The sequence below is a fragment of the Engystomops pustulosus genome, chromosome 3 (genome assembly GCF_040894005.1).
Source record: "Engystomops pustulosus chromosome 3, aEngPut4.maternal, whole genome shotgun sequence".
NCBI lineage: Eukaryota > Metazoa > Chordata > Amphibia > Anura > Leptodactylidae > Engystomops > Engystomops pustulosus.
Genome location: NC_092413.1, coordinates 132,625,105 through 132,647,127, shown reverse-complemented (window position 1 = coordinate 132,647,127; position 22,023 = coordinate 132,625,105). Strand labels below are relative to the sequence as shown.

General features: G+C 38.2%; 1 protein-coding gene across 1 annotated transcript in view; it reads right to left on the bottom strand.

Annotated features, from left to right (window-relative positions):
• Nucleotides 1–3,578: 3,578 nt before the first annotated feature.
• The window catches only part of COL9A1 (collagen type IX alpha 1 chain), a 104,666-nt gene continuing 86,221 nt past the window's right edge, over nt 3,579–22,023 (bottom strand). The window contains exons 31-38 of the mRNA XM_072142181.1: nt 20,627–20,662; nt 19,725–19,769; nt 16,905–16,937; nt 12,664–12,810; nt 12,513–12,567; nt 11,703–11,891; nt 8,093–8,170; nt 3,579–4,645 (exon numbers count right to left, since the gene is read on the bottom strand). Coding sequence (XP_071998282.1) covers nt 4,449–4,645; nt 8,093–8,170; nt 11,703–11,891; nt 12,513–12,567; nt 12,664–12,810; nt 16,905–16,937; nt 19,725–19,769; nt 20,627–20,662 — 780 coding nt within the window. The 3' untranslated portion in view covers nt 3,579–4,448. The remainder of the gene's footprint in view (nt 4,646–8,092; nt 8,171–11,702; nt 11,892–12,512; nt 12,568–12,663; nt 12,811–16,904; nt 16,938–19,724; nt 19,770–20,626; nt 20,663–22,023) is intronic.

Here is a 22,023-nt window from a genome sequence, read left to right as displayed (position 1 = left end):
GTTTTCTCATTTTATACTGAATGAACATTAAAATTTTAGGGTTAAATAAACATTTTACAGTCAAAATTTGGAACCTCAAGTTTTATTTTATGTTAGATAATTAAATAGTTAACAAGCGCGTGATCCGGACATATTGTTGGATTGGCGGACATGCAGCCAATCATGAAAATTGACACCCCTACCTACTAGCTATGCCTGTGATTGGCCAGAGTCGCCACCATCCACCAGTTAGTTACACAGAATACTAGCCCTTATACAGCTCTTTAAATGGAAAACAATTTCTGGATTTTGGGAGCAAAAAACAGAAATGACTTTATGTGTTTCATGCCCAAGCTATGTAAGATTTTATAACATATGACATAAAACTAAGCATAAATGAGCATAAACTATAATTTTCCCCATTACATTCTGTTCTAACGTAAACTAATAACACAAATAAAAGAGATGGCATGGACACCTTGACAACTGTTCAAGTCCTCTCATTCATGTGTTGTGGTGCAGCTTACTGGCCCAGTGCTCTACACATGTTTGCTCCTTCCCTTTCCCAACAGACGCTAAAAGAAAGTTATTTTTTAACCTTCCCTTTTTTTTTACTTCATATGTATATAATAATTGCTGGATAGCGGTAACATTCTCTGTGTACTTGTACAATGCCACAAAGTTGAAAAAAAGTGATTATATCAAAAATGGAAAGGACCTTTGATGATGTGAGTGTTCTTCTTTTGTTCTCCTGAAACCAAGTGATGAAATTTTGAAAACATAAGATGCAGAACAACGAACTGTGCTGATCTGGTTGCTGCAACCTGGCTCTTCCACCATCATGATACATTCACAGGTCATTTTCCCTGCTCTGGAAGAAGAGGCGTTGTCCTTGTTAAATCTACCTTCCAGGACCTTATGACAGCTTTAACGAATTCAAACTCAAGCTCGTGGAATAGTGATTAGTCATGGACAGTAATGATCACATGGCCCTCCGAATTTGGCCTTTTTATGGACAGGAATGGCAGCCAGTTAAGTAAAAGACATTGCTGACTGAACAGTGTCCAAGAAAAGAAATGTATTCAAAAATGATTCATCAATTTACTACATAGTTTAGTTTTCATATACAACTCCGTCATTCACAAAAACATGTAATTGCTCCCATAGCGACAAACACAATAGTATAGCTTCAAAATCAATCAAAAAAATGGAGTTACCATCAGGTTCCCAAATTACAAAGAGGATGTCATCCCCTTGAGGAAGCGTGAACACGTGAAATGCACGCCGGGTGCCTCTCCTCCATGGCCTCATGATCAATACAGTGGGGTATATTAACTTACAATGCCTCTGGAATTCACAGAACTCTGTCAATAATGCACTGTGTCCGATATCCTGTGTCGCTTCCCCGCTCTGGTCCCACAGAGTTCTCCATCTTTTTAGTGGTGCATCTAAGTGCTTGGGTTTGCGACACAATTTGAAAGTTAAATCCCGCGCTCAGTTCGAACCAGTCGGACCATCCGATGGCACACCCTCTAATTTGTGTTGCATGGAAGTCAGTGCAGCTGCACCACAAAAAGGGTCACATGCGCCACAATCCCAGCGCACACACTTCTTAAATACATGTGCAAACAGTTTTAGCCCCAAAAACAGTGCACAGAGTTGGTCTGTGGTATTTGTGAGGAGGCTTTTCATGTGATGGGCCTTGCCTTTCGAGTTTATTTGATGCTTTTATTTGGGTTTCTGACAATAGTATAGCTTACTGATCTTATAAACCATAGTCCATGTGAATATAGCTGTTTGAGAAAGTTCCTTTAGTAAATTTCTTTATTTTATTGCCAATGACTGGTTTGAACAAAATTAATGAGAAAGGTGAAACTCACATGTCTTTACCTCGGGCAGAGACCACACACTCGAGACACATCATAATAAAGTTATATTATTATTATTATTATCATCACAGAGTCTTATGTCACATAAGACATATGTCATTGGCGATCAACTAAAAATAATTACTAAAGGAACTTTTTCAAAGTATAAGATCTGCAAGCTAAACTATTGAGTTTGTCGCTATGGGAGCAATTACATGTTTTTGTGAATGGAAGAGTTGTATATGAAAACTAATCTATGAAGTAAAATGATGAATAATTTTTGAATAAGTTTCATGGTAATTTCTTGGACACTATTCAGCCATGCGTTATTTGTGAGGAAATTGGAAATTTTTTAAAAAGACATTCCAAAACAGGAGATCTATTTTGCATATCAACAGAATGTTTAATAGATATGTAATGGAAAATTACCTTATATTTTGCCCCCTACACTTACACACACAAAAAAATGAGATAAGTGGCCAAACCCTACTTAGCGGGCATTTTGCACCTAATAAAAGTGCTACGCAAAGTATGCAGCATGCAACTTTTTATCTAGGATTATTGTAACATATTTTTAACTTGCATGTGTCCTGGGAGGTTTTCCTTATGGAGCCTCCCTTAAGAAACTTTATTTTGTGCTGTTGCCCTATTATTATTTCTACAAGTGTATGGATACATTGATGACTCATTGCTACCATTTGAAGGTATATCTTTCGAGGGGTTTCCAGGCTAAAATTATTGATAAAATATCTACAGAACAGATTGTCAATTTCAGATTGCGCATGTTCCAACAAATCATCCCTTTGACTATCAGAGAATGAAACAGAAAAGGAACAGGAAATAGTTTGGCATTATAAACAATGATATTATGAAACAATGTGACATTGTCCAATCGCTGTTGACTGTAAAAGAACACCCTTTCAACTAGGAAAATAGTAACATCTTTTTGGCAATGTATTTATACATTTCTAAAAACATTTTCAGAAATTATGTACTGCTAGTAGGTAAAATGTAAAATTACGAGGAAAGGTTTTCCAAAAGAAGGTTCTAACATGTAGATTTTTACATTTTCCCTGTGCTAGCTTCTGTATGCCAAATGGCATGTTCCCATAAAGTAATAAACTCCGAAAGCTTCAGAAACTTTTGGCTTTCAGCTGCTACTGTTACTTTAAGGTGTCACTTGGCATACAGCAGCTGGCACAGAAAAATATCCAATATTTTGACAAACAAAATGAATGCCTGTAATATATAATACTTAGACAGGCCAGGAGCCCTCTCAATTTACTTTATCAAAAAAGGTTTAAGAGGACTCCTGGTAGGTCCTATTAGGGAAAGATAAGAGAGCCTTTTTAAGTGTTGTGTGATATCTCATCCAGTTTATAAACCTATAGAAGTAAAATTTTCCAAAGTTTGTCTATTTCTTAGATACACTATTGATCTTTGTAGCTACCTGCAAGTCATTCAGAGAACATGAGAGAAGACTGACACAAAACAATCTACCATATGTTTATAATAGGTCTCCTAACATTAATTAAAGTCAGTGCCATTACTTTGATATATAACCCCTGTAGTTTCTATATAGCGTTTGATAAATTAAGCATACATCTAAACTTTGAATTATCCCATTTGCAGAATAAATGTTTGAAACTGGAAGCCAGATGTCTCCTCAGGGGTCCGGTTCAATTTCCTCATTTAACTTAATTAAAGTATACATTGAAAAAAAGCACAGGGTTACGAAACAGAATTTATTCTTCCTTTTTTTTCCTCAAACAACCAGAGATGCCACATGAAAATAAATATTCTCAGTTATAAAACAACTTTATTTCTGGATATTAAAATCTGTGATTTGCTTTCATGACATTGAGGAGATGATGTCACATAAAGGTGGAGTCAAATCGAATCTGTCTTACCCACAATGCATGAAAAAAACATAAAATCAGGAAGGAAAACATCAATTACTTTTAATTACAATGCATGTTGAAGGCACACTGGCTGTCAGAGTCACCTATAGCACATTTACAGAGATTTACAGCACATGTTGTGTACTCAGTGTACCACATTTTGTACAGGAACAATTTCTCTCCATGGATATACTGTGAACCACATACAAAACACACAAAGGACTGATCATAGATCAGAGAGCAGTTTCTGAGGTCTTTGGTCTGGGGCTTTACAGTGCTATCACATTAACTTGTTTTAGATTTTGATGCATTTAATATTGTACCATATGTCACTGTTGTATACCCTTATGTCGTCAGCTGGGCTATAAACAATAACTATGATGGTGACTAATACTTGAGTTATATACAAGGCATTTCTTCATCCATGGAATCACCTGCACGCACTGGTAGTGGCCAATTACACATTTATTAGGTTGCTATATTTCTGACTTTTCAAGGCTGTTTATAGAGATCTTCACTGAGTATTTTTAGCACCATCTTTCTTTTCCAATTTTGGTAGTTATTTCATTTAAATTATAAATGTCACAGTTTGCTAATGTCTGCCGTGTAGAATGCAAAAGAGCTTTAGTTACAATTTCTCCCGTTCAATCCACTCTTTCATGTTGGATGTAATTGCAGGCAGTAACATTGCATTAGTTGTTCAAGGTCCTTTCATGTTGGAATCTTTAGCAGACTGGGGAGCAGCAATGGCCTGAAGGCTGCAAGAGGAAGGATCACAGAATCCCGCTTGTCCAGGAGGACCTGGTGGTCCTGGAATTCCAGGTTGTCCAGCAGGGCCGGGTGGACCTCTCTCTCCATCACGACCTTCTCGCCCATAGCTCGGCTTTCCTGGCTCACCTTGAAGGAAGAAAAAGATTAATCAGAATTCAAGCTATTTTTGACAGTACAGAAGGGCTGCAAAAATACGGTGACAATTATATTCTTTGGTGAGTGACATTATAATTCAATATCGTGCTGTGATCTCTCCCTTGCTTTAAATTTGCTATATTTCACCAGTACATACAGTTTATTATACCTTGAGTACAAAATCTAGCTAATCTTAACATTATTATATATATTAGCTAGGTCTTGGAAGCTTAAGTCCAACATAATTACAGGAACTTATTTCTCATGTATATTAAAAGCCTGCAATGAAATCTTCATGTATTTTACAGATATTTCCAATAAAAAGTGAACACAAGTACAGGCAGTCCCCGGGTTACATACAAGATAGGGTCTGTAGGTTTGTTCTTAAGTTGAATTTGTATGTAAGTCGGAGCTGTATATTTTATCATTGTAATCCCAGCCAGAACTTTTTTGGTCTCTGTGACAATTGGAGTTTAAAAATGTTGGGTTGTCATAAGAATCAGGATTAACAATAAATCTTCATTACAGACACCTCTGATAACTGTTATAGCTGTTTATTGTAGCCTAGGGCTAAAGTACAGTAAATTACCAATATCCAGAGGTCCGTTTGTAACTAGGGGTCGTATGTAAGTCGAGTGTTCTTAAGTAGGGGACCGCCTGTATTATGTATTCATGGTGTCCAAAAGAAAATGATCACCAACTGCTACTATACATCTATTTAGCAAAAAGTCTGGAACTGTTTGAAAGGGACGCAGTTTTAAATATCAGATTATGGAGGACATATTGAGTTTTCATTTTCATATCCAGATACTAAATACCAAAAAAACAACAATTTAAGCTAAAAATTACCAAAAGAGAAAATATTAAATATCATTAAAATCACTAAAATCATTAAAAAAGACAAAGACTTCAGTGATGAAACTGTTACCCAGGGAGCGTGGTCAAGAATACATGGCAAAAGTAAATCATAAGTGAAATGTGTAACAATCATCATAATGCCCAAATGTGTTCCCAATTACAATGATCAATTTATTACAAATTCAGCCGGCACTCACTCAAGGTAAAATGTTCATGCAATGGTTGGTCTAAATGCAATTTTTCTGTACAGTCTGACCTATTATTGCTTTTGTTAATCTGTGGCACTTGCCTTAACATTACCTTTACTTCATTCATGCTGCATTTGTAATTCTTTGATCATTGTAAGGTTACTTTCACACCTCATTGTAGGCAAACATTAAGCATATATACACCAGAAAATGCTGCCGACATGCACAAAGAACAAGTCCACAGACTTATACTGGTGACAGAGGCATCCTTATTGCCTCCGTCTGCTCGGTATGCATCACATTTAGCAGGAAACACTAAAAAAAAAGGACAACAGTCTACACTTCTTCATCCTGCTTCCTGCTATATATGCTGAGCAGTATGGCATCCATTCCTTGCTTCCGCTGAGAGTAGAGAGTGTGGAGAGTGTTTCTCCAGTGATGAAGCTGTCCGAATATGGAGAGTTGCATCACGCAGGAGAAAACTAGAATGACTGGCTTGGGAGCCTTTGAGAGACTCTTCTCATGTCAACTGATTGCTGGCTTCTAATATGTTCAGGTGGATGGGAAATGCTGCTTATCTGGTGGCCTCATTAAAACACGGCCCAATAAGTGCCATGGCAACATTTGACATTGGCATCTAACATGTTAAATCCTGCAAACCTGCAACTGGTGCTTGCATTGATTGTAGCTATTAACTGCATATGAAGTAAATTCAGCTCCCGAGCACCCTTGATACACATTTAAAGGTACTGAGGTGTAATAGTATGGTTGTTAAGTAGTAACTTCATAATATACCAATTATGTTTTCCCAATATGATGAAGTATCATTGGTACATTTACAATGAATGAAGAAGTTTTAAAATGCTTAGGCTCCTGTGCCTGTTGAAGCCGCACAATAGCCTCAAAGACCATGGGGGATATTTATCAGGGCTTCTACACCAGAAAACTACCAAAGGGACGTAGAGGGGCATGAAGGGGGCACAGCCGGGGGCAGAGTATGGCAGCATAGGGCTTTCCTGTGCACTACGTAGACCATGTCAAAGTTCACCTTTGTACCAGAATGTGTCCGAGAACTACAGAGGGGTGGGGGTTCATCATACGCCACAGAAAATCTTTCCCCATATGTGCAAGAATGAAGATGTCACTGTTTAAACCATGCTTGTGCATGTGATCTTGCCTCACCATGGTCGGGCCGTGACTGGAAGGAAAGAAATTGGTACACACTGCTGTAGTGGAGCACTGTAGGCCACTGAGTGTCCCATTTCATTTTATACCTTTCCAGGATATAAGGAGGTTATACATATGTTGGTAGTTTTAAGAATGGTAGTTAATGGGACAAGTGGTAAGTACTGTATTATGTATGGATTTTATGAGTAATATTTCATAATTAACTGATCAAAACCCACCACAATAAATATGAAAATGAGCAATTAATGATAATTTGTAAATAATAATTGTAATAATAAATATACAGCTAAAAATAAGCATATATGTGGAATTTAAAATGTTTTATCAATTTCATTTGTATATGAGTATCTTAGTATAGAAGATTTCCTGAAATATAGCACTATTCCATCATTTCAGATATTTTCTCTTTTAAGAAAAGAAATAGGAAGTGTGCCATCAGAGGCAGATATTCATTCTGGTGGTATGGTCAAGGAGGAGAAAACTTCTCTGCTCTTAAGCCATCTGCCCTTAATGTTGTGTTTGCTGATGACTTAAATACTTGTCCACGAGGGAGCAGTATTGATTTGTTGAATCATTCAGGCATAACCTCATCAGACCTTCCGCCTGAAACAACATTTCTTTCTGTCACAGATAGACCAGCTATTTTATGAGATGATTCTGTCTGTAAAGGGAATGTTTCCAAACTATAAAGAGCAGCAAGTCAAGTGCAGATAGCTTTTCTGTTGAAGTGTAATGAATATTAAAAGTGGTTTAATATGATATTTTTGTGTTAATACAACATTCTGAAAATTATCACCAATGAGTATAATAAATGTCTACATGCATAACATTTTTCCAGCAAGATGAGTGTCCAAAAACAAGAAACTCCTAATTAGTTTTTAAAAGGTTTCCATCTTGTTCGTTTCTGATATGTAATTCATAAATTCTATCTTATATGTGGATGTAGCCTACAATAATGGAGCCTCAGAAGTGGGATACATTCTAACAAATGGAGAACTCCCTGTTACGCGGATCAATATTCATCTTAACATTGGCAGTAGCTCTGCCCAGCAATCCTCTGCTTGTCGTCTGGGTATTGACAATGTCTCCTTTACCTTATGTTTTCTCCATATGTTATCCATGGTCTATCTGTTTCCTTCTAATACACACAATTCCATCATAATGTTTACGATATGCCCAATAGAAACAAACTATGGTTTCATACCTGTAAGTCCTTGTATTCCTGGCAATCCCTTTGGACCTCTTCCTGGTAATCCTCTTTCTCCTCGTTCACCAGAATCACCTAAAAGCAAATGGTAGCATTTAAATGGATGGTACAGTTACAGTACAGTGTCCTTTATTCACTCCTCTTATAGCAGGAAAATATGGCCTTTTTTTTCTACTATAAAACGCTTTTTGTATTTCGCACACACAATAGCTTGCACCGCATGACTCTTCCCTGGAGATCTGGAAATATGAATCATATGCCATTTATGCAATTATGCAAAGCAGCCATGAAAGCAGTGCTAGAATATAAATATGAAAAATTAGATTCTCCTTTCACACAATAAATATAGCAGAGGTTAAAATACAAATTAAGAATCATGTTGAAAAGGAAATATATTCTGATCCTCTCCATCCCTCAGCTTTGTAAATAGCCTGACAACAAATATTCGCTCTGTGTGTTTCTTGCTGCCTGATGAATGAAAATAGGATTCTGATGATGTATTGACACTTTTAAGATGGTGCACGGAAGTGTCAGACAGAAAAGAGATCAAACCTTTTAAGCTTGCATTTTAATGCCTGATGCTGTCCACAGACTGACACAATAATGCCAATTTTACTGTGCTGCTAAGCTGATGTACAGCATGTAACTCCTTTATGCTAATAGGATATCCCATATATTATGATGAGTTGAAAGACATTTCTAGTATCAACAAGATTTTATAAAGGGTTTTAAGTTTATATTTATGTCCTTTCGCCTGTACATATGCCGTGGTGCCATAAAGAGCTTGTCCCCGTTCACATCAGTCTTACAGTCTGCATATATTATTAGGACTATGCAGATACCCTTACAGTGGATTTTTTTATTAAAATAAAAATCATGATGAAATAATTATACAGAAAGAGAGAACTAACAACATAGATGTCAAAGTGCCTAATAAAAATCTGTCAGCCATTTTCAGCGTGCTCTTAAAGAGGACCTGTCACCCTAAAAAAATGCTCTTGTTGCTGCTTACTAATGTAAGCAGCTCCTAGCGATACCCCACTATTAGCAGTGTTAAACTGCTAGCTTTATCCGAACCTTCCAATAAAGCTAGCGAACACTGCACTGCCATACACTCATAACTCAAAGCTCACAACAGTCTGGTCCCACTCCCTCATGAATATGCCTGACTGATGTAAGGTCGGTCCAGTGTTCCCAGGGTACGGTACTGCAGGTTCTGATAAACTAGCAGTTTAACACTGCTAATAATGGGGTAGCGCTAGGAGCACAGGGCATAGGAACAAAGCTTTCTCTAAGGCACAAGGCACGAAGATTCGTCAGGGACCCAGGATATGGGTCACAGGGGCATCCATGACAAGGCCCCACAGTGAACATTGTACTCTCTCATACATGTGGGGGACAGTTGTGTTTTGTGGGATACATATTATCTTGGAGCACAGTGTAGGGTATACTTATTCTAGTAATTCCTTGGAGAAGATCTACAAAACCCTAAAACGTATGGGGAGAAAACCTGTACAGCAAAAACTGGGAGTTGTAAAGATCTGCACCCAATTGATGGAGCAGGTGGAAAAAGAGCTTATATTGTGTTTACACAATTATGGAAATTAAGGTAATTCTAACTATTTAAGACTAATAAGTTAAAACACCCAGTGAAAATTCTATCAAACTACTGGTGACTGTCATTCAGGTGTTATAGGTGCATAAATGGTAATTGGAACACACAGTAAGAATCTTAAACCATTTCTTCTTCCACTTATCAGTAAAACAGCTTTCTCCCCACACAGCAGAACACACAGCAGATAGATAAGGAAAAGTTTCTAATAACTTAACTTCTCCCAGATTGACTTATCTACTTAAAGCTGAATTATCAAGTGGAAGAACCATATGAAGTGCCTATGGCTCTGAAGTATGAAGCCCCAAGCACTGTGTATCCATACATGTGTTTGGGATTCAGTCATTTAAAATAGTTTTGTTTGAATAACAAAGATAGGAACTGAATATTAATATATTCATTGTGAAGAACTTTCTCATACACCCGTAGTAGTTTAGTGATACAGTTATGAATAAACATATGTATTAATATTGTATAACTCTTCCAGCTTTGTTCTGCTGGCACAAAGAAGCATGGAAATTGCCAAGTCCAGTTGCACAGGTAATAGGTTCTAACAAAATCATTCTAGCAACTGCTTCTGATGCCCTTGGCAGATTGTCAATGTTACTAGGCAACAGGTGCGTTGTAATAATCATCTTGGATATTTAACACAGAAGTAGTACGTGCATTTTGAGCAACAGCGAGAAACCCCCAGGATAATGCCATTAAACAGCTAATAAATAACCTTGCTAAAATTAACAATAGGTGTTAAAAAGCTTTGTTCTAAACATGTGTTTATTTTTTTTTCTTAATAACCCTGAAAACTTCTATTATGTAATGACATACTTGCACAATCACTCACAGCATAGTAATTCTCACTGACAGAAGTGGTACATTTCAGAAGATTGTGCTAATGTCAGCCAGACTCCTCCACTAGAAATAATTAAAAGCATCAGAGCGCACCAAGCTCACTATTATAAAGCTGCTAGACATAGAATTTTTTTTTCCTGCTAGATTTCTTTGTAATTTTGAGTAGAAGCTAAGAGAGATAAGAAAGTAACACATCTGCAACTTCCAGGTGTTTTCATTATTATATTTATTACATCTTTTTGTCACTTTCATCAGGCACGAACCAGGAATTTGGCAATTGCCTAACGGATGGTAAAGAGGACCTGTGGCCACCAAATATGTCCGCCATAATCCTCTCCCCAACCCCTTTCTGGCAATGACATTTTTTTAAAAATGTAGGTTGGCAAAGTCAGTATTAATTGATCCGACCTCTTATCAAATAAGAGGTTGGATCCTGGTATCCTGTCCCCTGTCAGTCGGCAGTATTTATAAGGGGGCCGGCCGACACACCTTCTCCACGCCCCTGTCAGCGGGGGCCTGTAAGAATAGCAAGCAGCAGCACATATATTGCACAATCGCTGCCGGCTCTCTGCGTTGCGGCTGCACTGACAGCGGCCTCGCCATGCTTTTTGACAGCGCCGGCCAAATATATATAGCATTTTGACGGTGTTTTGAATAAGCACGGCAGGGCTGCATCACAGAGAGCCGGCAGCAATTGTGCAATATATGCGCTGCTGCAGGCTATTCTTTCAGGTCCCCACTGACAGGGGCATAGAGGGGGTGTGTTGGCCAGCCCCCTCATGAACACGGCTGACTGCCAGGGGACAGTATACGAGGATCCGACCTCTTATATGGTAAGAGGTCAGATCGATTAAAACTAACTCTGCCAAACTAAATTTTAAAAAATAAAAAAGGGGCAGGGGAGAGGGTTGTGGGGAACATATTTGGAGGGGGTAAAGGGGAACAGTTCCTCTTTAAAGAGGTATATACTCTATAAATGGGCATGTAAAGTTAGTCTCACTTGTAAAGTTGTTGCCATGTTCAGCATTTTAAACAATTATGAGTAGAGTATGGAACTTCATGGAAAACCAAAGTATACATGACCCCTTTACTGGCATAAACTGATGAGACAAGGTCAATCGAAATAAGTTGAGTTTAATTTCCTACCTTTGGGACCTTTCAGACCAATTTCTCCAGGAGGACCTTTGAGGCCAGGAAGACCTCTTGTTCCAACATGTCCAGGGACACCATTATCTCCAGGTGGTCCAGGTGGTCCTGGTGGACCCGGTCTTCCTGGTAAACCAACAGCGCCAGATTCTGGCCTTCGAAGACTTGCTGCTAAGCTAGCTAACTGTTCTGTGAGAAAAATATATAAAATAAAAAGTTGTTACACAATAATTTCCATTTTCATTTAGAGAAGTAGATATATAGTGATCAATATACATTGTATAGACATTATATATAGCACAGGAATGATCATGTACTGATTGGCTGCTACAGTCATGGCACAGGAGAGTGGGGTGGTGTAGGAGGTGTAGCAATACATGTAGCATTTTCTTATAAGATTGCACTTACATATTTCATATGACATCAGTTGCACTATATTTTATATCCTCAAATCAGCATCAGTGTATCCGTTTTACTATCATTTGCCATGATAATAAAAGACTGGCCAGTCTCATTTGTTAAATATATTGAATTGATAACTTGATCTATGTTTGCTTAATATTTTGCTATGCCATAGGCATAACAGCTGCATTAAGATCCTGGTACCTGAAGGAGCCCTTAAGCGTTATGCCAGTGGTGGTGAACCCAGGTATTCAACCCAGCATAGAGTTTGCCAGACTGGAATCAAGGCAGAAATCTGAGACAGCCCAGGGCATGCCATGTTCAGTGCTATTCTCAAGCAACACATCCTTCGCTGCCAGGACTACAGGATATCGGATATGCCTGGTTTAACATTAAGACTTAACGTACCTTGCAAAACTCTCATGCAGACTTGTTTAATATGCTGATCTGTTGGTTCTCTACCCTACGAAAAGAAACAGGTAAAGTACATTAAAAAATAAGAATATAATTTCTAAACTGTCAAAGCAACACCAATTCAAAGAAACAAATAAGCACTTACTGCTGGGCCTTGACTTCCAGGTAATCCAGGTGCACCCTGTTCACCTTGCATACCACGAGGACCAGGGGAACCTTGAGGACCTTCTACACCTGGGATACCACGAATTCCTTCAGGACCACGATTACCAGGTTCTCCAGGACTTCCAGTCTAGACATTAAGTTACATCTCTATTTGTTTAGATAAATATCTACATACATGTATACCAAGTGACAAAAATGTTCAAAATCAAAACCCAACATCCACCTGTGTTTCTTTTGGAATTGCCGTCAAGATTGCTAAGATATGTCGGCCTATCTTGGAGAATGGCTCTTTGTGAATAATCAGGGCTGTCTAGCATAATATATGTATAAGAATCATCCATCATTGTAACATATGACTCTTTCTTGATCCCCTGCCTATACCCTCCTACACTTTCATCCTCTTTCCTCCTTCCCTTTTCCTTGTTTACTCTCCACTTGTTATGGAGAGTGTTTATAAAATTGAAAAAATTAACTAAATAATTACAAAAAGAAAACATTTACATAATTTTCCATATCACTATATCTTACAGAAGTAGCAAAAAACTGGAAATGCATGCCCAATTATTTCCATGGCATAATATAACAATGGTTGCCTAGGCAAGCAGCATTTCTCTCAAAGGGGAACTTAGCGTATATACTTGTGTATAAGCAGAGTTTTTCAGCACAAAAATTTGCTGAAAAACGTCCCCTCGGCTTATACACGAGTGTTTTACAAAAAAATTCGCCAATTAAAAAAAAAAAACTTGTACACTCACCCTCCGATGTCGGCGTGGCTCCCCAATGTCCCCGATGTTGGCGTGTCCTGTATTCTTTCTTCTACGAGGCTCTTCTTCTTTCTTCTGTTATGGACACGGCCATGTTTTCTTCCTGGCTGGCGCATCTATGACGTCAGCAGGGGCCGCGTCATAGATGCGCCTGCAGGAAGAAAACATGGCCGCGTCCATGACAGAAGAAAGAAGAAGAGTTGCGGAGAAGAAATAAGAAGGGACGCGCAGACATCGGGGACATCGGGAAGCCGTGCCGACATCGGAGGGTGAGTATATAAGTTTATTTTTTTTAAGTGCTGGGGAGCAGGCTGTATACTACTAGGGGCTGGCTGTATACTACTGGGGACTGGCAGGCTGTATACTACTAGGGGCTGGCTGTATACTACTAGGGGCTGGCTGGCTGTATACTACTAGGGGCTGGCTGGCCGTATACTACTGGGGGCAGGCTGGTTGTATACTACTGGGGGCAGGCAGGCTGTATACTGCTGGGGGCTGGCAGGATGTATACTGCTGGGGGCAGGCTGGCTATATACTACTGAAGGCAGGCTGGCTGTATACTGCTGGGGGGCAGGCTGTATACTGCATGGGGGCAGGCTGCCTGTATACTACTGGGGGCTGGCTGGCTGTATGCTGCTAGGGACTGGCTAGCTATATACTACAGGGGGCTGGTGGCTGTATACTACTAGGGGCTGGCAGGCTGTATACTACTGGGAGCTGGCTGATTATATACTACTGGGGGCTTTCTGGCTATATAATGTGGGGGGACTGTGACCAATGCATTTCCCGACCTCAGCTTATACTTGAGTCAATAGTTTTTCTCAGTTTTTAGTGGTAAAAATTAGAGGTCTCGGCTTATACTTGGGTCGGCTTATACTCGAGTATATGCAATACATTTTCACTAGAGAATGTTTAATTAATGCAATTGTATAAATGTTGGCTGCAGTCACTTAATCTTCTGGTAACTCTGGTAAGGTAGTTTACAGAGACTGCTGAGTCATAAGCTCAAAAACTGTTACAATGTAATTGTTACTAACTAGAAGAAATGTTTCTGCATTATTTTTGTCAGATGTTGATGATCTACTACTTTTATGTTCCATTGGGACAGAGCTGTAATTGATAACTACAGTTATAGTAGTACTGAAAGCCTTACGTAGTCTAAGACACACCTTCTTCCCTATGATTGGTTAAGGCTTCTGTTACCTCCTTCCCCTGCAGCTCTGTCTCTCCAGATTGGATGCTTGTATAAGTCTATCATAAGCTCACAGGGAAGTCATCACATGGAGAGCTGATTTATACAGTATTTTTGCATAGGTAGAATGATTATAATGTAGAGATTAGTAATCACCATGAAGTAAAAACTATTACAATGTTTTGTCTCAGATATAATGAGGAGAATGAGCCCTAGTGATTCACCAGTTTTAAAAACATAGGAGTTATATGAGTCATAAAACTCAATGATTGTTATCACATAATTACGAAGGGATTAATTAATATCTTAAGAAATGCATCAAACACAGCACTGCAGGACCCTACTACAATTTATTGGTTTAATTAAATCAATTTATTTTATTTTTCCTATTAATATGTATGTGCGTTTATAATTTGTATAAATATTAGATTCACAAATAATGTATTCCATAGTTAATTGTTAAGTATCCTTTCCATTTTTATATTGAGTATAATTGATAATACAGGCAAGATAACTTCCTTGGGTTTGTACTTAAGTTGAATTTGTATGTAAGTCGGAACTGTATATTAAATAATTGTAGCCCCAGACAAATTTTTGTTTATTCCCAGTGACAATTGGATTTTCAAAATTTTTTGCTGTAATCTGAGCAAGGATTAGCAATAAAACTGCATTACAGACCTTACAGCTGATCATTGCAGCCTGGGACTAAAGTAATGCATCCAGAGAGCTTCACTAGAAATCAAAGTGGGCAGAGATGTCTGTCTGTAACTAGGGGTCGTCTGTAAGTGAAGTGTCGTCTGTAAGTAGGGAACCACTTGTATTTTGGTTAAAGACAAATGGCTCTCTAACATGGGGGTTGTTTTTCATGCCGTGGTTCAGTGATTTCCATGGATGCCTCTCAAAGCTATTGTTTTCAATGGGTGTTTTCACATTGGTTTGTATTTTCACAGATGCAGATGATGGAAGGCAATAGAAGTCTGCAAAAAAAACCTCATGAAACATTAGGGTTTTTTATCACTGATGAGGCTGAAAAACCAGGTGTGATGTTTTCAAAGCAATGTTAAACCTTCAGGTTTTTTTTTTTTGCGGACTCAGAGACAAAACCAAAGAAAACTGAGACACAACGGAGACAAAACGCAATCGATGCACAACTGACGCTGACCACCAACGCCAATGTGAAAGAGCCCTTATAGTCAGGTATCTAGGAGGTCATGTATTTAATAGTAGGTTGTACTACAGATTCTCTATACTGTTCTGAACAGTCTACTACTGTGGATACATTTAACATAATGGAATGATAGTAATTTTGGTTTTATGTTGCCTTTGAAACATAAGATTTAGATGAAATCTGACCACTAATTATTGTATTGTGTAAAATGTCACAGGATACATCATGATACAAACAGATGGAGCTCTCAGAATATTGCGCAGGTAAGAAAAGTGATATCTTTAGAATCTTTAATAAAATCTGTTCAAATACTTGAAGAAGGAACAACGTCAACGGGATTCTTAAAATTTCATATCCATCACATTAAAATATATCTAATTTATGTATTTCAATAACTGAGCCTCTACCTCAATATGAAAAACTCTATAAAGTGAGTTTTACAGAAATAAAGGGTGCCATTGAGATTGAAATTATTGGAGAAAGCTTATTAATAATGTTGTTGGATGCCAAATGTACCAAATGTTGTCCATAATGTATCAATGGTGTATGAGACTTGATAAACCTGGTCCATCCCACAATGAAATGCAGTATGAGAGTCGTAGAAAGAGCCCTGTGCAGGAATTGACTGAACGGAGCAATAGAGTGGATGCTCTACAATAGCTTTAGTAAAAGCTTCAGGTGATAAAATAGTTATTTTTATTTCCTTAGTACAATATGATGAAGTATAGCAGCCAAATAAGGTTTAGGACTGCCTACTGGACACCTAAATCTAGAAACTAAATCTAAATGAAAAAATGTCACTTTATATCAAATCCAGGAAACCTATATATGCCTGCTCTATAATATGCTCCCTACACATAATACTGCATTTAAAACTCTAGAAATTAAACTACAAACACACTGCAAGATTTTTATATATAAGGGTTTAAATTGCTGGAAATCATTGTGTATGAATAAATGTAATTGTTAGTAAAAACTCATCAAAACTGTTGCAGGATATAACACTTATTTAAAACAAATGATGAATCTACCACTCTTTCTCTATGAAGTAGTATTACTTTACTATGGTATTTGTAAGTATGAACATTGCTACTTACCGATCCCTTTGGTCCTGGATTTCCAGGTTCACCCTAAATAAAAGACATCAAACAGACACAGTAAACTATCAGCCGCCCGAATTATATCATAATAACTTAAATGGATAATGACCCCAGTAGAATTGTCCTCATTCTTTGACATATGACTTCCACTGTACTACTACTCATTAATTATAACAATTAGAGAGTCGCCTACAAACTTATCCGTCTTGTTAGTAAATTGGCACAGTCACAGCACATAGAAAAGCCTTGCAGAGGAAGTCTGAAATTTAGTTTTCATGTTGCCATAAATAATGTATGAGGAATGAAGCAATTATAGATACATAAGCCATAAATACTGGAAGATGATGTTTAATTCACATCTGATTGATAAACTGATTCGAATTTGAGGCAAACAAACTCCTTCAAATCCTCTGAATACATTTTAATATAGTACTAGCTGTAGCTCCCGGCGTTTTCCAGGATAGTATATAACTGCTCTTAGCTATAACAAAATAGAATGGGTTAAACTAAAAATATTTTATCTGTCACTGACTGTCTCTGTGACTAACTGACTGTCTATGACTGTCGGACTGTCTTTCATAGTCAGTCTCGGTCACTGACTTTCATAGTCAGTCTCAGACCGTCTATGTCTGTCCCTTTCATTCACTGTCAGTCTCTGTCACAAATTATCTCTGGCAGTCTCTTTTACTGACTGTCCTTATCACTGACTGTCAGTCTCTGTCACAGACTGTCAGTCAGTCTCTATCACTGACTGTCAGTCTCTGTCACTGACTGTCTTTGTCAGTCTCTGTCCCTGACTGTCTCAGTCAGTCTCTGTCCCTCACTGTCTCAGTCAGTCTCTGTCACTGACTGTCTATCAGTCTCTGTCACTGACTGTCTATCAGTCTCTGTCACTGACTGAATGACTCTCTCTGTCAGTCTGTCACTGACTGACTGTCCTTGTCAATTTCTGTCACTGACTAACTGTCTTTGTCACTGACTGTCTGTCAGTCAGTCTGTGTCACTGACTGTCTGTCAGTCTCTGTCATTGACTGCCTCTGCCAGTCTCTGTCACTAACTGTCTCTACTGACTGCCTCTGTCTGTGTCTGTCATTGACTGTTTTTGTTAGTCAACTACAGACTGATAAAGAGAGTCTGTGGCAAAGACTGACAGAGACAGTCAGTGGCAAAGGCTGTCTTTGTCAGTGTCTGTCACTGACTGTTTCTGTCAGTATCTGTCACCTACTGTCTCTACTGACTGTCTCTGTCAGTCTCTATCATTGACTCTCTTTGTCAGTCTCTGTCACTGACTTTCTATGTCCTGTCACAGGCTGTGTCTGCCAGTCTCTGTCACAGACTGTCTTTTTCAGTCTCTGTCACTGCCTGTCTCTGTCAGTCTCTGACACAGACGATCAAACTCTGTCACTGCCTGTCTCTGTCAGTTTCTGTCACTGACTGTCAGTCTCTGTCACTGACTGTAAGTCTCTGTCACAGGCTGTTTCTGACAGTCCATGTTACTGCCTGTCTCTGTCAATCTCTTTCACTGGCTGTCTCTGTCAGTCTCTGTCACAGACTGCCATTCAGCCTCTGTCAAAGGTTGTTTCTGTCAGTGTATGTTACTGCCTGTGTTTGTCATTCTCTGTAACTGCTTGTCTCTGCCAATGGCTTTCTGTGTCAGTCTTTGTCTCTTTCTTTCTTTGTCTCTCCATATATAAAGGTCTCCCTGCCTATATCCATATTATTTCACACATAAGTATCTTATACTCATTGCTTATAGTAACCAATCAAAGCTTAGAACTCATTGCCCCAGCAGCAGAAGACAATGGCTCCTGTATATGGTGATTAATAAGTGGATTTTGGAAAGTGCAAGGTGAAAATTTCGGTTTTAAACCTAGTCTATGATGTTCCCTGAGTTACAGAGAGCGGCATTGCAAAATTTGTTGATTGTAAACATGTTTAGTGGGTATACATGCACACACACACACACACACATACACTTAGCTTGAGCAGGACATGGTTATTTGTTGTATTTATCAGTAGTCAAACCCCATGTCACAGGTAAAAGTCACTTTTTCTCTACACAGTATCCATAGGTCAAGTATATTCATCCTTGCCATAAATGACTTCTCAAACACTTGGGCAATGGTCTTCAATATGGCTATTTTTTAATAATATGCAAGTAAATGGTTGTTCTATGTGTAAATCTATGTATGTGAGCTTGAATACATTTGAAAACCTGCAATGGACCAATCCAATCAATTCTAAGAATAATTTTACAACAAAGTCTACAAGTTACAATGTAGCACTGTATGGCCATATAGATAGTCATGCACATTAATAGGATGTGTTATTTACCGCTTGCTCCAAAATTCGGATTGATTTGTACCTATTTTGGAGCAGGTTGGCAAATAAAAAAGTGACCATAGTTTATCCCTAGAGTTAATGTATCGATTGTGCCTATTTAAACATGCAAGTCTTTTGTACCCCATGCCTAGAGTCACATAAAAAGGAAATATGTCCTTAAATCATTTTTAAGGGTAAAAAAATGTGCACCATAGTGTTACCTCTTATTAATGATGCACTTGATGGCACCTGACTCAGCAAGTGTAGTGCTTCTGGATCTCAGTGTCAGCATATGGACCATAGATGGCTATAGCGTGGCTATAATGCCTATGCTGGTTCAGTAACAGGGTGTATACAGCATATATATCTACTTTACAACCTTGGAAAAGTATCTATCTGTTATAAACAGTAAATAAAAATATAGAAAAAGACTGAAATTAAAAGTCAAATGTTGCATGTGTGGTACTTCAGAATATTGATAGTGTAACCTCTTACCTGTTCACCCTTTTCTCCACCAAATCCTTCTTCTCCTGATCCACCCTGAATTAAAAAGCATACCATAAAACACCCTGCATAATTCTTCCAATTTATAACCAATACAGTATTTTTATACTACAAATTTACCTGTGTAGAATTTTGGGTCTGTCTCTGACCCCTTCCAATTGTTAGCATGTTACACGCTAGGGAAATTGTTATAGAGTATCAGGGGGAGATTTATCATACGACGGCGCCCCTGCCTCTTAATGTATCCGGTGGGCGGCACAGCAATCAAAAATACACCAGGTTGGACCTTACATAGTTTTGCGTTAAAAACAGCAAACAAAAGTTTGCTGGTTTTGCAAAATAACGCAGGCACGGGCGGGAACACCTCTTCCACCCTGCCACATGCCCTCCATGCCCACATGAGGTGGCGTATTCACAATTTTAGTCGCAAATTCTTGCACTACGCAAGAATTTGTGATTATCCCACTGCTTCTACGCCAGTTTTCTGGCAATGATAAATCCCCCCTCAGTCTTCTGAGGATAACTAAGGAACTTATTATTAGGGATTGGGGTAATAGAAAGACTCCAAATCTGAAAAATTGGTATAGCCATCAGGCAGTATGAAAAACTTCAAGCAAATTAGAAGTGCACTTTAGGGAAATGGGCCAAAACCTGATAAAAGTGGATGTAGATTTGCAGAGTTGATATGTTTCTAGGATAGGAGTCTGGTGGTTCTGTATACAATCATGGTATGTGCTTTTTTATTTCTCTCCTCTCCCTCTTGTCAGTAGGGTGGGAGGATGCGGGATTTACGAAGATGTGTATATCATTATTCAGTTTATATACTTATCATTGTTGGTAGTGCTATTTCACAGTTATGTATATGTTTTTATACAAATATACTACAATTTTACCTGTTCTCCTTTTGGTCCAGTCTCACCGACACCACCCTAAAAGAATAGAAAGGAGGCATTATTATAACTAGATGAACATTGTAAGACAAATATGCCAAGAGACGCTTAGATTTCCCATTTCATGACTAATCTCACAAACCCACATCTTTATCCAAGACCGAAGTGACCATTCTGCAGATCTATACCTGTCAGGGTCTGTAGCTGAGCATTTTGCTCTTGCATTACAAGCATTCATGAATCCATAGCTTGTAGCAAATATTATTTTCTAAATGTGGCACAGCTAGATACATTTAAGTAATTGCTGACAGGTTGTAGGCTGCAAGTATTATTCTGGGTTTGAGACAGTATTTGTTTACCATGTTTGTTTGGTGCAGAAAATATCTCTTTCCAGCGACTGTATGCAAATAAACACACATAAAAAGAACTGAGAAGGAGTCAGAGAATATCATAAGATTCAGTTGAGATAACTGGATTAAATCCCGGGAGTTAAGCTACTTTTGAAAATATCCCAAGCATCCTACAATTACAAGGAGATGTTTTAAGCATGTATTTGCATATGTTTACTAATCAGAGCAGTCAGGAATTGCCAGTGCTGGATTAAAGCTACAACAGTCTGAATTCTGCAAATCAAACAAATGTAATTTTATTACAAATCCCATGTTGCCTTGCAGCTGCATAGAAGAAACTTCAAGACGGTTTGAAAAGGTAATAGAGAATTAAACAAACTATGGCAAATAAATTGGAAAAAAAGACCTGTCAGAATAATTACATAGAGAGAGCGTGATCTGACACTAAGTAAACAAACGACTATAAGATGTGAAGCTATAAACAAAATCATTTTTGTCACTAGAGATTTGGGTCATATGAAGCATGGATAACGGCAATCAGATTTTACTGCCCATTAAATATAACAAAATGTGTATCTATAAAATAGAAAACATCTACAGGTGGCATAGAAATACAAAGCATGTACTTTACTGGAATAGACAACACACCCAACCTGAATGAGAACAGATGGAACAGTTGGAACAGATAAACATAGTCTTTAGAATCATCTGCACCAAGTGTGCTCCGTTTTGGTGTTGTAAAGTTTCTTTTCATATTCAGTTTTCAGTTTTCTGCTACAAAATCATGAATGTGCTGCTACAAAATTACCATGCTGTCGAACTGAAATAACATGTACACTCATAACCGCTTCAGTCAATCCATAGTCTTAGCAGTCTAACAACATAACTGTCACTATTCACCAATTGGAGTCAGGATGCTACAAATACAGGTCCCACACAATTTTAAACAGATACCCAATAGCACCATTGATTAGCCAATTGGAGAATTGTGTTTATGTTCTTGGGCCATATTTAGCTCCATCAAAGATTTTGTGCTGAAACAGTGACAGA